Here is an 18,698-nt window from a genome sequence, read left to right on the forward strand (position 1 = left end):
CCCCTGCTCCTGAGGGTTTCCCAGTGCCAGGGAATGCCAGGGTGAGGGATGGGCGCTCCAGAGTGTGACCCACGGGAGAGTGGGGTGGGAGGGCTCGGGGCTGAGAGCAGGGGACAGCAGGAGCACGGGGGTTTGGCGGTGTCCGTGTCCCCGTGGGAAGGTGTGACGGTGTCGGTGTCCCCCTGTGAGGGTGTCTGTGGGGGCTCTGAGGGTGTTTGTGGCGTGTGTCTGTGTGTGCAGCCGACAGGGGTGTGATTGTGTGGGAGCGTGGATGGATGGATGGATGGATGGATGGATGGATGGATGGATGGATGGATGGATGGGCGGAAGGATGGAGGAACGGGCGGAAGGATGGAGGGATGGACGGAAGGACAGACAGACGGACAGACAGAGATAGACGGAAGGATGGCTGGCTGGATGGACAGACCGAAGGACAGATGGACAGACGGATGGATGGATGGATGGATGGATGGATGGATGGATGGATGGATGGGCGGAAGGATGGATGGATGAACGGATGGATGGACGGACGGACGAACGGTCAGACAGACGGACGGACAGACAGATAGACGGAAGGAAGGATGGATAGACAGATAGACGGACGGAGGGACGGATGGAAGGATGGATGGACGGACAGACAGAGGGATGGAAGCACGGCCGGACCGGGGGCCGGGTGCGCGCGCACGCGACCCCGCCGCCGCGCGCGTGCGCGTGCGCGCCTCCCTAGCGCGCGGGGCGCCCCGCCCTCAGCGCCAATTGGCCGGCGGCGGGCAAGGGGGCGTGTCCCGGCGGCGGCCCCCGCGCTGCCATTGGCCGCGCGCCCCTTTGTGTGCCGGCCGAGCGCGGCCGCCGCCAGTCGCCGGCGCGTCCGGGGGGCACAAAGGCCGCAGCATGGTCCTGGTGCACGTCGGATACCTGGTGCTGCCCGTCTTCGGCTCCGTGCGCAACAGAGGTACCGCTCCCGGCAACACGGGTTCGCGTCCCGGGGCCGCTGGTGGCGGCGAGGGGGGGCGGCGCGTCCCGGGTCCCCGGCGGCAGGCAGGGGGGGCTGCCCCTCAGGCGTTCCCCTCAGCGCACCTCACCCAGCCCGGCGGCGTCCCCCGCTCTGGGGCGCCTGCCGCCCCACACAGGCCACGCTTCGGGACCCCTCTCCCGCCCGCACCTCCCGACTCCGCTGCGGTAGATCTGTTTCCCCCATCCTCCCCTCCCGTTCTTCTTTTACGGATTTTATTTTATTTTTTAATTTACCCTCTCCCCCACCCCCACCCCTCACCGTAGCCACCAGGCCATCCCAGCGTAGCTGTAGCCGATAACAGCCATTTTTGTACCTCCATCCTGTGTAGTAGCTGAGTTACATTTGCACTGTAAATTCCTGTTAAGTGGATTCGTTTTGCTGTGGTCGTCGTCGCAGAGTCTCTTTGGGGTGCGGCGGGGCCAAACGCCCCCGAATTGCGGCCGAGCCCACAATCCCGGGGCGGTTGAGCTTGGAGGGCACCACGGTGGGGTCATCTGGTCCCACCTCCCTGCTTGAAAACCTTCCAAAAGCCCATTAAATTTGGGGAGGGGAAGCGCAGCGATTGGCCGCGGCTCCCCGAATGGGGCTGGCGGGGAGTGGGGCGGCGGGGTGCGAGTGCCCGGGGGTGCAGCATCCCTGTCCCCGCGGTGACACCGCTGTCCCCGCGGGCATCGCCCCCAGCCCCGGCCCTGCCGGCAGCCACAAGTGTCCCGTCCCGCCGGCACAGCCCCGACAACCCGCCCGGCGACACCCCCCACCCTCCAAAAAAAAAAAAAAAAAACCGACCAAAAAACCCAAACAAACCGGGCTGCCGAAAGAGACGACTGGCAAAATGGTTTTCCATTAAACAGGGATAACATTTTTTTCTGCTGTGCTAAATTACTTCCTGTTCTTATTTTGTGGGTAATTTTTTCTGTACCGAATATCCTTTGGTTGTGTATCTCCACCTTTTTTCTTGTACTAAAACTAAAGCATGGTCTGTATTTTTTTACATTACCTAGTTTCTGATGTAAATCTCTCTGTAGAGACATACCCTGCTGAAATGTAATGTGCTGTAGCCTATACATCTGCTCAGTGTACGCTGCTTTTGTTCTGTTGCCCTTCCATGGCATGGTGGGCCTTGCCTTTTTGTATTGTGTGCATGATGACATTGTTACACACGATTCCACTAATACTAATATACGATCTCTCAATAAAGAAACTAGTTTTCCTATATTAACCTAGTGTGCTTTTTCTATTGCTGTTTTCCCATTTATTGTCGTATCCTGCTGTTTAGATTTTTTCCTTGCTTTCCCCTCATCGTGAGGTTTGAGTGAGTGGATTTTTTCTCCCTTGTAGAACAGATATGGGGGCTCTTAAATACATTTTTTCCCCCCGCACTTCCTATCCCATATCTCCCCTCAGCATTAGTCTGTGTGTACATACTTCCCAGCGCACAGTCCATGTTGCTGTTGTGCCGATGCAGAATTCTTCATTTTACCGCAGAACAGCCAAAAAAAAAAGTGTACAAATCCAATCCCTCATTATTAATCAAAAAGAAATTGATGAAGGGTCTGCTGCTTATTTATTCTAGTTACAACATTACACCTTCCTTACCAGACTGCTCCCTCTGTATGGATGGGGGGGGGGGAAATTGTTTATTTTTTATAAAGTCCCGATTAACAAGAGGTAAACCAACCTGTATTAAAAAAAAAAAAAAATTAAAAAACCCCCCTCTAATCTTTAAGCTGTATATTTTAAACGTATACATCCATGCGAGTGCCCTGCCCACCATCTGCCAGGCGAGAAGTTGCCGTGCCTCGGTCCCGCGGCGACTGGCACGCTATAAATATCTCCGCTAGACCCCTGCAAGGCAGGGCTCGTAAAAACGTCCCAGCTGCTAATGTTGTAACTACATTTTTTCCTGCTCGAAGCCTCCAGGCCCACCATCTTCTGAATAAAAACTCGATTTGGTCAAAAAAAAAAAAAAAAAAAAAAAAAAAAAAAAAAAAAAGGAAGAAGGCAAACTACGGGGTTGGGAGAAAAAGTCACGGGGAGCCTTAAAATACTGGAAGCGTGGAGGAATGGATGGATTGCGGTCAGCGAGCAGCTTTGCTGCGGCTGCAGGGCGATGATAATCGTAGTGGTCACCTCTCCTGGTGCCTGCAGCAGACCTCCTCTCCCGGGTCTGCAGAACGGTCCCGTAAAACCTCCCCGTTTTGGCTTGGATGCCGCGAGGGGCTGAGGGAAGTCAGGGCTCCCAAAGCCAGGAGACGGGGCCGGGAGGGGAGGCGGGGGAAGCATCTTGTCTTTAATTACATTTCCACAGAAGCGGGGGGGAGACGCAGCATTGGTGATTGGTCTTTAATGAGAGGAAGACAAATTCAGCAGGTCGGTGGTTCCCACCCGCTAGAATTTCACGAGGAGCCGCTGGCAAACAAAGCAAAAGCCAGTGGCTCCTGCAGCCCGCCCTGCCTTTACCCCAGCATCCCTCTCAGAGACGCATCATTTCGCAAGGCTGTGCCTTTCCACCTCTCTCCTAGCTCTATCCTGAGTTTGGTTGGTTTTCTCTATGAACATTTATTTATGATTTCCTTCTCCATATTTCCTTTTCCGTGTCCCTCGGTGACTGTTTGGCCATCCTGTCCCCCTCTGTATGAGCCCCGGTGGGGTGCCCCCTGCTCCCCCTGGATGTAGTGTATGCCGTGGCCCTTTGTTCTCGCTCCATCCTCGCCCCGGGCCAGCGCTGAGCTCCTCCGTGCCTGACACGTCCCCATACACATCCCGAGGAGGGAGGCTGTGCTTCTCGCTTGCATGAAGGGAGACATGCATGCCTGTTGGGGCTGATCATTTTCCAATGTGATTTTTTTTTATTATTATTTTCTCCCCCCCTCTCCCGCCCTCTCCCTCCCCTTTTTTTTTTATTTTTTTTGGTTTTGTTTCGTTTCTTTTTTTTTTTTTTTTTTAAATTCAACCCCCCTTCTCCCCCACTGACCCCACGCCACGTGAGACAATGAGATTCGGGTTATGGCGTGGGGGAAGAAAAATAAAAAACCCCCTTCTCCTGTGCCCCCAGCCCAAACCCCAACACGGATAAACCCATCCCCTCCACGGACACCTGCCGGCAGCTGCCCCTTTGTTGGGAGTGGGGATTCACTGCAGCAAGCGTGACAACCCCCCCAGGTCTCACTCTGCAAATTAGCCCTGCTACAGAGCAGGGCTGCGTGCTCACTCCGAGGATGCCTTGGTAATCTAATAATGCACAAAACTGCTGGGTTAATGGCAACTTTTAAAGCAATTTATCATCTGCATCATATTTTTGACCCGTCTTGTTAGAAACACATCCTTACAAGAGGAAGCATCCCCCCTCCTCCACCTCCCAGCCTTGTTAGTCAGTAACCACCAGGCTTTCATAGCTCATAATCCATCAAACTCATCCACATTTTAATGACTTAATTCCTTTGACACTCTGGAAAAGCCACGTTTGAGTCCTGAAAAAGCCACCTGGTACAAAGAAAATGATTTCTTTTCTGTTTTTTTTTTTTTTTTTTTTTTTTTTTTTTTTTTTTTTTTTTGTTTCTTTTTATGGTTTTTGTTTTTGTTTTAGCGTTGGTGGGCTGAGGAAATCCAAGGTGGGTCACGTGCTGGTGGTGCTGCTGTGGGTGTGGAGGCACATGCAGTGATTTCTGTAAAGCCTAGACGTCTCTCCAGCACCAACCTGTATCTCTGGGCTCCCTTAAATAACTCCTTTCAGTGACAGGAGGAGGATAATCCCAAACACGGACAAAAGGGGCTCTGAGGTTCATTTCTGTCAGGGTTGTGTAAAGGTCTCACACCCATCCGTGCGCGATTAATGACGGCAAACGGGAGCTGGGCTGATGGGTCTCTCACACGGGGTTTGGGCTGGTGGCACAGCTTCCATCCTTTTTGAGAGAAGCAGAAACAAATAGTGGTCACGTTTTGCTCATGCTGGGAATTACCAGCAGAGCCTAAAGAGAGAGCTGATCTGGATTTACCTTGCTGCGTGCGGATCTGGCCCCGTGGAAGTGTGTTATTTAAGAACCGGTGAGTTGGTGCGCGAGGGAGGCAGCAGCAGAAGCTGTGAAGCTCGGGGGCGGTCACGGGGGTGTGTCTGCCACAAAGGCCCGGAGCTGCTCTGGTGCAGGGGCACAGATGCTGGGGACACGGTGGGGACACAGCCCAGGCTGCTTGGGGTGCCCTGGGCAGAGTGTGGGTGCCTCACAGAGCCTCCCTGAGTCCTCCTCCGTGATCCTTCTGGAAGGACTTTCCTAGAGTAAGTCTTGAGTTTCGTTTCTGTTGTTGCTGCAAACCCTGCTCGTAACCTGGGCAGCTCCTTGTTAGCTGAAAGGGGAGGATGGAGCATGGCTGGGGCAGGCACTGCCCCAAAAGATGTAGGAGAAAACCCCCCCAGGTACCTCGGGGAGCACGTGGGACATCCAAGACTGCCGGCTCATGTGTCTCCCCTGATCAGAGGGACGATGGTGGCAGCCACTGGGGGTGCACAGGTGGAAGGACAGGGGAATACAGCTCTTTTGGGGGTAGCAAGGACATCCCCTCCCACCCCTTTACATGCTGGTTTAACCCCAGACCACGCACTGGGGGGTGCCTCATGTCTAAACTGGAAGATTCTTATCTCCAGAGGTATTTAAAAAGGGACAGGCGCTGCAGCAGATCAGCAGAGAAAAGCCTTTCCCACCCTTAACCTGGGAGTGCTCATTTTGGGAGGCTCTAAATTAAGGAGTGAGAAGTCCAAGGGGAGATTTGCAACTTCTCCTGTATTAAATTGTCTTCAATATCTGTAACCCCCAGGAGCAGATTTGGTTTGGCAATTGGAAGGGGTGTGATGGCATTGCCAAATGCTGTGGCTCTCGGGCGTCTCATGGAATTTGGGTGTTCCTGCATAACCCTGCAGCTCCTGGAGCTGGGTGATAGCATGAGGCTTTTCTCTTCAGGGGTTTCACATAATGTGGAGCTTCAAGGTGCTGCTTATGGCCAGCTTGGTCCTCAAAACCCACAAGTCTGCACTCAGCAGGTGTTTCAGCTGATGTTTGGGGTTTGGGAAGCAGAAGGGGAACATGGGGCTGCAGGGCAGGGACCTGCAGTGAGGCAGTGAGAGGGGAGACAACATCCAGTGGGGGAAATGGTAATTTTCTCCTTTTTGGTTGGTTTTGGGTAGATGGAGTGGGTTGGTCTGCAGTTGGAGTTGGCAAAGTGGTTTCCCAAGCAACTCTGCACAGGACGTCATGGGAGATCCAGAAGTTAAATCCTTGTGTGGTCTTGTCTTACTCCTAAACCTTCTTAGTGAGAAAAGTCTGTCTTTTGAGAAAGGTTAAAAAAAAAAGAAAAAAAAGAAAAAAGAAAAAAAGGTGCAATCACTCCTTAGACTCTTGCAACAGGTCCTGGTGGTGGCAAGGACTGGGCTCCTCTGCTGGAGAGCTCAGCAGCAGCCAGAATGGAGGGAAAGGAAATCCTCATCTGCTCCATGCCTCCTCTCCACCTTTTCTTAACCCTTTCTGCTCCTCCTCTGCTCAGTTTTGCAGTCTCCCAGGACCTTTTCTCACACATTTTCCTGCCTGATGGTCCTTTGCATTTCCCAGCCCCAGCTGGATTGGGCTGGTTGGCCCATGCTGTCGTGGATCCCTCTTGGTAAGTGTCCTTAACCTCTGTTGTTTTCTCTCCTTCCCTTTAAAGGCTGCAAAGTGTGCCTGCAGGAGAGCTCTGTGTGTGTGGCTTGTGGCTCTTTAATGAACAGAATCTCTTCATTGGCTTGAGGCACTGCACCCAGTGGGGTCAGCAGCAAAGAAGTGCTGGAAGCAGCAAAGGTGCAGGTTGTGGGGACAAAGAGAGAGTAAGGGGCAGCCCTGTGGGCTGGGAGCCTGTGAAGTGAGGGCACGCCTGCAGGGTGAGGATTTTGGTGCTTGGGGGAAGGATTCAGGTGTCTGTGTGTCTCTTATCACATCCCTGGGGTCCCAGCTGCTCCCAGTGTGGAGGTGACACCCCGAGGTGTGAGTGACCCTCACCTCAGTCAGAGCCATTGTCTGATGCTGGTTTTCCTCATTTTTGCTCCCTCTGGAAGGCTTGAGTGGTGCTATGGAGCTGTTGCCATGCTCCACCCCTCCATGTCCTTTCCCAAATGGTCCAAAGAGCAAATGTGTCCCCAAACAAGGAGAGCACCAGGCATGGGCACCTTCTGGGGCTCCTTTGAGCAGGACTGATGGAACTGGACAGCCTACCAGACCATATGTCAGCTCTGGAGCTAAGAGCGGCTGTGGAAACATTCTCTTGTCCTTTTTTCCAGGCTGGAACGTGTCTCTAAAAGGCATTCAATAAAACCATTCCTGGGACATCTGTCTTGCTGCAGCTGCTTCCCACCCTGGGTTCCTCCAGTGAAGGAAGGGATTGGGAAACATCCCTGTAACAAATGTGCCCTCCCCAGCTGTGCTTCCTCTGTGTCTCAGGGATTCCTCACTCTCCTGGTGGCATCTGACTCCTCTTTCAGTCTCGCTGCCAGATGGAGGCACTTCCCACAGGATCTTGGGATTTTTGGAGGCTGTGGGTGCATGAGGAGTCACCACTCATGACCACTTGCCCAACTAGCTAGCCAGTTTTATGCTGCCTCTGCTGAAAACGGGGCATCTACAGACAAAATGAAGCTTTCTTCTCTCTTTATTTTTTTGTTTTGTTTTGTTTTATAATATCAGAGGAGGTGCCTGTGTTTGCCTGTGTGCCCTGGGGCAATGCAGGAGGTTTTTCTGGTCCATTCAGGGCTGGCCATCCCCAGCTAGTGGGAGCTGGTACCTGAGCAGTCTCTCCTGAGGGCCCAAACCTCAGAGAGCAGCAGCTGGAGTCTGGAAGGAGCTGTGGGCTCATGGTGAAGCTGCCTGGACCTGGGGTTGGATTCCCATCTGGCAAGGCCTGAACTTGTTTGTGCGTGCATAAAACCAAACAAACCCAAACTCCTCAGCTTTTAAAGGAGTTGCTTGGCATTTGCACTGGGGTGAATGAGACCCTAGTCTGAGGTGTGTTTTTATCTTAAAAGAGAGAGAGAGAGAAAAAAAAATTGGCAGCAAACTAGCTGCAGAGTAAAGGTATTTTGTTTGCAGGAGGGTTTGGTGGTGAAGCTACCTTTGCAAATACTATTGGGGTGCACTAATCCCTGCTTTGGCATTTGCAGTTAAACTTGAGCAGGAGCTTTTTAAATCTCAGCCAGCGTCTGAAGGTAATGGGGGTGGTGATGCTTCAGGAGAGGTGTCCATCAAGCCTGGCAGCTTCCACAACTCCAGGCGGAAAATACCACTCGTTTGCCTGTCAGGATAGGAGCTGTAAATCTCATGCAGATTACCACGCTGCTTGTTGTGGTTTGCTAAATCCACACTTCTCTCCCTTGTAGCCTGGCCTTTAATATTAATATCTTTAATTTCATTTATAAATTCACTTATCAGCTTTCATTAGTCATCCCGTTAATGATCCCAGGCAAGAAATTTGTCATTTGACGTCAGAAGGCAGATTAAGGGACTTCTAAAGCCTTGGGAAACAGCTTCATGCTGCACCAGAATTATAGCAGTTGGCATACGAGGCTAATGCTAGGTGTAATTTGCATCTGCTGCTCAGGGGATGAGTGATTATTTTATATATTTAGCAGAAAACAAGAGAATTTCTTAACCGTGAATGGCGCTACATTTCCTGCAAACTCTGCAGCATTATGAATCACTGGGCTACAAACACCTTGTTTGCTGGTTTCATGTCAGCACGGGGGGATCCTGACAGCTCCCCTCCTCCTTGGTGGGGTTTTCCTAATTTAAATTAAGAGATTTCCTCTGTGCTAGGAGCTGGAAGGGACAGGGAGTGGATTAAGTTTTGCTGTGCCAGAACTGAGCGCCTTTGGTGGCTGAGCTCCCCTGATGGAAGGTGAGGATGTTTGGGAGGGTTTGGAGATGGGTGCCTAAGGCATGGAAATGCAGGGAAGAGCCCTCACAATATATGCTCAAAATGTCTGGAAAAGAGCAGGGTTGGACTGAAAAGGGATGAGATGTAGCAGCTCCAGGCACTGGTCCATTCAGTCCATCAGGATGAGGGTTTACAGATGCTGGGAGCAAGCAGTGTGTTGGGAGAGACCTTATCTTAACCAGCTGTTATTTGTGATATCCCACAAATCTCCTGGGGCTGAGATAAGGAATGAGGAGGCTTCCTGCACAGAGATAGCGGGCTTAGAGTTGTTACAAAGTTGTTTCTTTTTTTAATAATGAATGCCTCATTGCATGCAACCCTGTAAGAAATGCCCCCTTCCCTGCAAAACCCATTGGCAGCCCCAAACTCTCTCCTGCTCCTCTGTGCACAAACTCCTTTGGGATCAAAAGGCTACAGGCAGATCTCCAGGAGCCTGAACGGAGAAAATGTTATCCAGTGTCCACCAAAAGCATTTGGGAAGCTGGTTTTGCTCAGCCCTCCTTGGTCTGAGTGGGAAATTCCTGTGGAAACTGCAGTGGATGACCCTGACTGGACACCAGGTGCCCACCCAGCTGCTCCATCAGGAGGGGAGGAGAGAGAAAATAAAATGGAAAAGAAGTTGTTGAGATAAAGTCAATTTAAAGAAAGCAAAGGAAAATAGAAGGGTTACACTCTATTTCCCATCACCAGGTTATGTCTGGCTACTTCCTGGGAAGTAGGGATTCAGTATTTGTAGCAGATGGTCTCTGGGAGCCAGCCAGGGTGTGACACAGCCCAAGGGCAGTGTCACGTCCTGTCCCCTGTGCTGGCACTGCTGGGACACCTGCAGTGCTGGGGACAGCTCTGGGCCCTCAGCACAAGAGAGACACCGAGGGGCTGGAGCGTGTCCAGGGCAGGGAACGGAGCTGGGAAGGGGCTGGAGCCCCAGGAGAGGCTGAGGGAGCTGGGCAGGGGCTGAGCCTGGAGCAAAGGAGGCTCAGGGGGGCCCTTGTGGCTCTGCACAGCTCCTGACAGGAGGGGACAGCCGGGGGGGTCGGGCTGTGCTCCAGGGAACAGGGACAGGAGCAGAGGGAACGGCCTCAGGCTGGGCATGGGCAGGCTCAGTTGGATATTGGGGAATTTTTTTTCATGGAAAGGGTCATTAAGCTTAGGAACAGGCTGCCCAGGGCAGTGGTGGAGTCCCCATCCCGGGAGGGATTTAGAAGCTGTGTGGATGTGGCACTTGGGGACGTGGGTCAGCGGTGGCCTTGGCAGTGCTGGGGAGTGTTTGGACATAATCTTAGAGGTGTTTTCAGTCTAAATGATTTGCTGATTCTCTGTTTTCCCGAGTTTATCAAAGCAGCAGCAAAACCCATCTCTGTCCTTAATCTGCTGCTCAGCTGTGCCTGCCTCCCACCTGCAGTATATTGACCAGTGGTGGCCACACTCTTGCCTCCCAGGTTTTCCCTTCAAACTGTGAGCTGAAAATTGGAGTGTGGCATGGATGTTGGGCCCCAAGGCAAGGAATGTCCTGTCCCCACAGCGCCAGGGGAGTGCATGGGTGAGCAGTGGGTGGTGGGCCAGCAGCTTAGCTGGTGGCAGTTCTATTGAACCGAGTTGCCAGGGACTAGAAAATAAGAATATCTGGTTTTGATGATGATGATTATTTTCCAGTTCACTGGCTGAAAATTTATTTTCCTGGGTTTATATTGTCCTTGAATTTTTCAACAAAATGAGAGGTGGGGAGAGGCTTTTAAATGGTTCATTTGAAGGGAGATGAAATAGGCCACAACCCCAGAAGTGAAATTCTATATTATGACAAAAAATGAAACAGCACCAACTGGATGGAGGGAATAAAACCAATTCATCATGATCTTTAAATTGGATTTTTCATACACAAATGTTTGACATAATTTTTAAAGTATCTTAGAGGTGGGTTAGGTGTTTTGGGAAGCATGTAATGGTCAGAAATAGACTGCCTTTGTGTTCTTGTACTGTGAAACCATCAAATTTATCTAATCAACAGAAAGTGCTTTAATAATGCCTGAGATGAGTCTTGCAAAGATATGGGAGGTCACAAAATGTAGCTGGCCCTTTACCAAATGAGGAAGGTCATGTCAGCCCCTGCCTCTTCCTCCTCCTCACCTCCATTGGCACCAAGGATGAGTTTCCAGGCTCAGGAAGGGCCAGAGGTCATTTCCAAAATGACAGTGAGAGTGGAAATCCTGACCAGGATGTGTCACCACTGCTCTGCTCCTCACTGGACTCACCCAGCTCAGTCTCTGCTGCTCTGCTCTGGGCTGGGGCAGCCTCACCTCGAGTGCTGAGGGCACTTTTGGGTGCCACAATATAAAAAAAGTCATTAAACTGTTAGAGAGCATCCAAAGAAAGCCACAGGGAGGTGATGGGCCTTGAGGGGAAGCTGTGTGAGGAGCAGCTGAGGGCACTGGGTCTGCTCAGCTGGAGGAGAGGAGACTGAGAGGAGACCTCATTGTGGTCTTCAACATCCTTGTGAGGGGGAGAGGAGGGACAGGAGGGACAGGTACTGATATTCCCTCTCTGGTGACAGTGACAGGACCCAGGGAATGCCTGGAGCTGTGTCAGGGCTGAGTCCTGGATATCAGGGAAAGGCTCTTCCCCAGAGGGTGCTGGCACTGCCCAGGCTCCCCCCAGGGATGGGCACAGCCCCGAGGCTGCCAGAGCTCCAGCAGCCTTTGGACAGTGCTGCCAGGGATGCACAGGGTGGGATTGCTGGGGGTCTGTGCAGGGGCATTGACTCCATGATCCCTGTGAGTTCCCATCCCACTCAGGATATTCTGTGATTCTCTCCCATCCTGCAGGTGCAAACAGCACCTTCTCCATGGCCTTGTTTGCTGTGGGCAGGAAAAGCTGTCTGGCACGTGTGATTACAAACCTGCCAGTGGAAATCCTGGGTGCTCTGCCACAGGACACCACAGAGGCACCTTGGGGGCCAGGATGTGTCACCTTGCCCTGGGTCACCTGCAGGGACAGTCCTGCTCTGCCAGCTCCAGATGGCTGTGGTGCTTCCCAGGTGCTCCTTCTGCATGGTGCAGGGGTGTCCTGGGAAAGGAAAATATTGCCAGGAGGGAGTCACAGGATTAGAAAAATAGGATGTGTGTCAGGGGGAAGGAAGTCATGTTCCCTTGGATAGGAAGCAGTTCCTCCTGAGAGGGTTTGGGATGCCAGGTATGTTTGCTTGGTGTTCTCCCTTCTTCGTGCAACAAGTGATTTTTAGCCCCTTTTGGAAAATCCAGGGCCAAACCTCAATACCTGGGAAGCTCAGGGCAGTTTTTGGGGTATGCTGGAGTGGTTCATTGTTGTTTAACCCCATCCAGCCCCTCACAGCCCCTCACTCAATCCCCCACCAGCGGGATCAGGGAGAGAATCAGAATGGTAAAAGCTGGAGAACTTTTGTGTGGATTGAGATAAAGGCAGTTTAATAGACACAGCAAAAAGTGTGCACATGAGGAAAGCAAAAGCAAGGAATGAATTCAGTGCTTCCCACGGTCAGGCAGGTGTTCAGCCATCTCCAGAGAGCAGGGCTTCCTCCCACATGACAGAGGCTTGGGAACACAAACACCATCACTCCAAACATCCCTCCCTTCCTCTTCTTCCCCTCACTTTATATTATCTTCACCACTGTGGCCACACAAAAGCAGAAAAGGCCTTGGCTCTGTGCAAGCCCTGCTCAGCAATAACAAAAACATCTCTGTGATATCAACCTTGTGTTCAGCACAAACCCAAAACACAGCCCTCTAACAGCTACTGTGTAGGAAATTAACTCTATCCCAGCCCAAACCAGCACACTGAAGCATCATGCAGACCTTGTGGGACCCCTGTCCTTGTCGTGGGATTCCTTATCCACAGCCCAGCAGCTCTCAATGGACCTTTTCCTGTGAGAAACTGAGCCATGAGGGAGGTCTTTTCCCCCTGGGCTGGCCTTGGTACCATCAGGCTCAGGCTCATCCTCTGTCTCTCTGCAGACTCAACCTCTGCTGCTCCTCAGCAAATGTCTTCTGGGCCTGGTCGTGTGCTGTATGAGTAGCCTGAGAATCCATCTGAGCTGGAAGGGACCCACAAATCAAATGGGATCATCAAATCCACACCCTGGCCCTGCATAGACCCCCCAGCAATCCCACCCTGGGCATCCCTGGCAGCGCTGTCCAAAGGCTCCTGGAGCTCTGGCAGCCTCGGGGCTGTGCCCATCCCTGGGGAGCCTGGGCAGTGCCAGCACCCTCTGGGGAAGAGCCTTTCCCTGAGATCCAACCTAAACCTCCTCCTAGCCAGCATCACTCTTGGCATTACCTTCACTACACTTCTCCACCTTTACCTGTCTCATTTCCCACCCCGTGTTACAATACCTGCTGAGCTTCCCCTTGTGGATGAAATGAGTTTTTTTGACTTGTTCCTTTATCACATTCCTCCTCCAAGCACCAACATCTCCCTCGTGGCTAGTGCTGGCTCTGGGACCCAAACCTGCTGAGAACACTTGAGATGCTTCAGTACTGGCCTGATGTTGGTGTAGGGGAGGGTAAGGAAGTGCTCTCCATGTGTCCAGAGCTCCCTGAGAGCTCAGTGTGGGCTGAAGGGATGAGGAGGCTGAAGGGATGAGGAGGCTGAAGAGCAAGCCCTGTCCTCTGGCTGCTGCCCTGGGGGCTGTCTGTGATGGATGGTGTAATAAGTGGTGTTGGGAGCATGGAGCTGGGCAGATCTCTCTCCTAACTGGCTTTAAAGAGCAGCCACGTTCATTGTTTGGCCAGGAGAAAGGAACATCGTGGTGTGGTGCCAAGTGGGCTCTGGGTGCACATCCCTCTTCGAGTTTCACTTCCAGAAAACACTGCTTTTGGTGGGGGTGGTGGGTTTTGATGGATACTGTGCAGGAAGTCCCTGTGCTAAAGGGCTGCTGCTCTTTCACAGAAGAGGGAGCACTGGTGCCTCTCCTCTTTTTTGCTGCAGTGGCATCACTGGTCACAGCTTTGTGGCCCCATGATGGGAGTGGGGCAGCAGCAAGGGCTCCTTCCCAATGCCCTGCAATTTTAATGGGAAACAGGGATGGAGATGCTCTGCAGGAACCCGACTGGCTGGCAGCATTCCCTGCAGGTGGAGGTGATATCCAGGCCAGCACGAGGGGCAGAGGGCATCAGAGGGGTGCCAGGGCCTGGCAGCAGGGTGGTGCAGGGCAGCAGAGATGCACCAGGGCACCAACGACCCCTGCTTGGAGCTGCCACCTCTGCAGAGGCCCTGGGAGCCCTCTCTGAATGCAGCCTGATGGAGGTAAGTCTAATGGAGCAGGTGGGTGTGCAGAGTGGGCACCCTGCCCCTGAGCCAAAGTGCTCCTCTCCAGTCCATAATAATCCCAGATCCTGCTTGCTATTGGGGATTTTTCCACCCCCAAAAGAGAACAAATGCTTTTCTAGTGATGCCGTGACGTGCACACTTTGCATCAAGCCAGAGAGCTGGAGCTTTGGGAAAGCCAACAAATATAATGAGACTTTGAGATTAAGAGAAAAAAAAACAGGAAAGAAAGAAAGAAAAGAGATGAAAGCCCAGAGCACAACAGCATGGTGAAAACGTGAAGTGTTTGCCAAGGTTCAGGCACTAAAAAGCCAATGAAAAGTGATTTGTTGCTATCAACACCTGTGGTGAATGATCTGCTCCCCACATCTGAGTTTGGGGTTGGGTGGGGTGCAGCCCATCAGCTGTAGGAGTTGCTTTTTCTGTCTGTCAGGGCAAACCACCTGCCTGGGGGAGAAAAGTGTCTCTCTGCAAAGAGCAGGGCTTAAAATTCCTGGGAAGTTTTCATCTGTGGGGGAGGTTTTAGCTGTGCTCTGTTGTGGAAGCACTGGGTGATAGGGGAGGAGGGAGGGTAACAACACAGAGAGAGGTTCAGGAAGTTGTTAGGGCAGCAGGTGATGGAGCAGAGGGTCAAGGGAAAACAGCAACACACAGAGAAAAGCCTTCAGTGGTCTGGGGCTGCTTGAGGAGCACTGGGTGATGGTCAGGAGAGCTGTGGGTCTCCACCTCCAGGCTGGGGTGGAGGAGGTTGTTGGCTGGTTCCTGCAAAATTGAGGGGGAAGGAGACCTTGGTGCAGCCTGCTGAGCTGCTCTGCAGGGCTGGGCACCTTTCTGAATGAGCCACCCTTGTCTTTGAGAAAATGGGGCATTCAGGAGCATGTCTGAGCTCAGGGTCCCAGAGGAAGTTTGCCCTTCACACAGCTTTTGTTGTTGCTGTAAAAAGTGGGGGTGAGGCCACTGCAAAACCATAGAACCATAAAATCCTTAAAGTTGGGGAAAATCCTCCAGGATCGTGGAGTCCAACCACTCCCCTGGCACTGCCCAGGCCACCACTGACCCATGTCCCCAGGTGCCACATCCACAGGGCTTTCAAACCCCTCCAGGGATGGAGACTCCACCATTACCCTGGGCAGCCCATTCTAAAGTCTGACCTGAAAATTTCTTCCTTCAGTGAAGAAATATTTTCTTAACATCCAATTTAAACCTCCCCTGTCACAACCTGAGGCTATTTGCTCCCATCCTGAGTGTACAAAAAAGTCCGGAATTGGGATTTTGCCCAGCAGCTTCCTGGGTGAGGGTTTTCAGGGCTTGGGGACAGCCAGCAGACACCTCTTCAGGGCTTGATGTTTGCAGACCTGCCAAATGTTGGGCAGCTTCTGAATCAGCCCAGAGCTCCTAACTGGGGGCTCAGATTGATTTGCTTGCTCAAAATGTTTTTTCTGAATGGAGGGGAAGGGTTAGATGCTTTGTAGTCCATCACTCTCAAAAGCACCAGAAAGATTTTAGAGATTCAGTGTGTGGCTCATCTGATGTTCTAGAGGTGCCAGCCTTTAATTAACAGCACTGAGAATTTCAGATCCCAAATTTAATTCCTTTTTGTGTATAACGGGGAGTTCTGAGGTGTCAACAGGTTTTGTGCCTCGAACAGATGTTACTTTTTTCCCCTCAGAGATGGGTTTAATCTGAAATACTGCTTTGTAATTGCTGCTCCTCTCTTCTGTACTTGATATCTGCCAGAACCCCCATCCAGTGGATATTACACAGGTTAGTGTTATTTGTGCTCTGTTATTTCCACCCAGGCAGAAGTCTTCTCTTGGGTTCAGCAGTTAGCACTGGAGGAAAAAAAAACCCTTGTAATCTTTTTCTGCTCTCTCTAAAGGTCCAGTTACATTGTGAACTGACGGTGTAAGTGGAAAATCTAGGATTATTTTCATTACAGTTTTTGATCTCTCCCAGCTGTCCCATAAGGAATTGAGTAGGAAGAGCATTTTCAGGAAGAAATGTTTTTATCCTGAAGGGGGTGGTGAGGCCCTGGCCCAGGGTGCCCAGAGCAGCTGTGGCTGCCCCTGGATCCCTGGCAGTGCCCCAGGCCAGGCTGGATGGGGCTTGGAGCAGCCTGGGACAGTGGAATTTGTCCCTGCCCATGGCAGGGGGTAGAGCTGGATGAGGTTTAAATGTCCCTTCCAAACCAAACCCTTTTGGAATTCTATGACCCAAACCATCATGGGTGTGTCCAAGGCCAAATATCTGTGCCCAGCACCTGGAGCAGAACCCAGCTCTTCCCAAAGGGCTCCTGGTTTCCCAAACATCCTTGTGTGGTTCAGGTGGGTGTGGGCACAGCTTGCTGACCCCCAGCTCTGCAGATCCCCATCAGAATCTCTGGGAATGGAGATTCTAAGGCTGAGCAAGAGCTTTAGAACTTTCACCTTCATTTCTCCACCTGCACAATGCACCAGTAACTGTCTTGCAGACCACCCGGTGTAAAATTCAGGGAACAGGGAAAATGCAGGTGATTCTGCTCCTCGGCATGTAAAATTCATGGCTAAATGTAAATGTGGGTGAGAAAAGCAGATTTCTGTCTCATGTCCTTCTTTCTGTGGTCACTCTTGAGGAAATGTGTTACAGGAGATGTCTGGAGGATTGTATTTAGACATAAAAACTTGATCAGATGTCTCTGCTTGCTTCCAGGAAACAGATTTGGAAATGACACAGAAAACTGACAAAACTGAGACTTTTGAATGAAAAATGAAAACCTCAATTCTTTCCTTATGTCAAAGACACAAATAAATATTACTTTTTAGATAATAGCTTTACCATTAAAATCCTAGGGGAGGCACTTTCCCAAGGTCACTCACTACAGCAGTGGGAAGAGAGACTCACACCCCTTTTCCTCTAATGAAATCTGCTTAAAAATACTGATCTGGGGGAAAACCCATCTGCTGGCACTGCCTGTACAACTTCCTTATCTGGCTGCTCTGATCAACAGGTTTTCTTTCCCTGACGGACCTTGACAAAATTTTCGAGTCCAACAGCAACTTTTCTTTCAATGCCACCTGAGAGAGGGCTGTGGGGATTTGTGGCCACTTCTTCATAGCAGGGGATTTGTCAAAGTGAATCAGATCTGGAGTCACTGAGAGGGAATTAATGTGAAATGCCTTGATGTTGGCTTTGCAGTTGCTTTAATAGGCATAACTGCACTATTAAACTGATCAGCCTGTGTTTAGCTGTTATTTGTATTTCAGGGGAATAAATGTTTTTCTTTAGGAAGGGTGAATTCTACAGAGTAAAAGAGCTATTACAAACCTCCCAAATGCCTCAGCAATAACAAAGTGACAACTCACAGCCTGAAATCCATACTCCTTGTGCTGTGGTAGTGCCTCAAAGTCCTGTTTCACCCTCTTCCCTGTGTCCTCTTCTTCACCCCAGGAGAATTTTCAAACTATCTCTGAAACAATGGTGCTGCTCACACACCTTCCACTCTCCCAGGCTGCTTCAAGCCCCATCCAACCTGGCCTTGGACACTTCCAGGGATGGGTTAGCCATCCTGTGCCAGGGCCTCAGCACGCTCTGAGATGGGGATCTAGAGGAAGTTGCACCCTGGACTATTCTGGTATAAACTCTGGTGTAAAACTCTGGTATAGACATGAGCTGGCTGCACCCTTGGGTTGGAGTTTGTGTGCTAAAGTGTGCAGGAAAAGCCATTTTCTGATAACTTTGTAGGTCTCCTTTGCTCAAGGGTGAGAGCAGCCAGCCCATTCAGCTGCACGAGCAGGGAGCTGTGGGCTGTGGTTGGTTTTGGCTGTGCTGCAGTGGGTCAGGAAGGTGTCAGGATGGTGGTGGGGAGGACACCTCTGCTGCTCATACTCCTCCAATGCCCAGAGTCCAGCAACAGGGAGGCTCTTGTAACATCCTTGGATCCTCTGAGTCCTCTTTGTGGTGGGCAGTGGGTTAAAAAACCTTTAACCTCTCCTACAAAGTGAGAGTAGAATCATACCTGGGGGAGAGGGCTTGAAGCTGAGACAGAACAACCCAGCTGAAATATATTTCTTGCTCTGGGGAATTTTTTGTAGGGGTTTTTTGTGCATTTTTCCCCCTCTCTTTCCTCTTGGCTCTATCTTTCAAATTGCAGCTCATGAAGATTTGTCACAGGTCAGGAAGACTTAAGCCATGATTTGCAGAAGATGAATGGAATTTTAAAATCAATTTAGTGGTCCCCAGTGTCAGTGGGGTGCCAATCACCATAGGCTGGCACTGCCCAGTTCCTCTGCTGCTATCATTAGGAGGCGAGAGCAGCATTCATTACAGAGAGGCTGAGCCTGGCTGCCTGCTAATGGAATTGAGCTGCCTGACCTTAATGTGTGCCTGATATTTAATTTGAAATTTCTGTGGACACCAGCAGGCTGCATCAGAAACAATACAGGCCCAGCAAGGCAAAGCCTTT

General features: G+C 51.3%; 1 protein-coding gene across 1 annotated transcript in view; it reads left to right on the forward strand.

The window, feature by feature from the left end:
• The first annotated feature begins 891 nt into the window (after window positions 1-891).
• ARK2C (arkadia (RNF111) C-terminal like ring finger ubiquitin ligase 2C) overlaps window positions 892-18,698 on the forward strand; it is a 50,690-nt gene continuing 32,883 nt past the window's right edge. Inside the window, exon 1 of the mRNA XM_058824201.1 lies at window positions 892-952. Within this exon, the coding sequence (XP_058680184.1) occupies window positions 892-952 (61 nt within the window). The remainder of the gene's footprint in view (window positions 953-18,698) is intronic.

This window comes from Ammospiza caudacuta, chromosome Z (genome assembly GCF_027887145.1).
Source record: "Ammospiza caudacuta isolate bAmmCau1 chromosome Z, bAmmCau1.pri, whole genome shotgun sequence".
NCBI lineage: Eukaryota > Metazoa > Chordata > Aves > Passeriformes > Passerellidae > Ammospiza > Ammospiza caudacuta.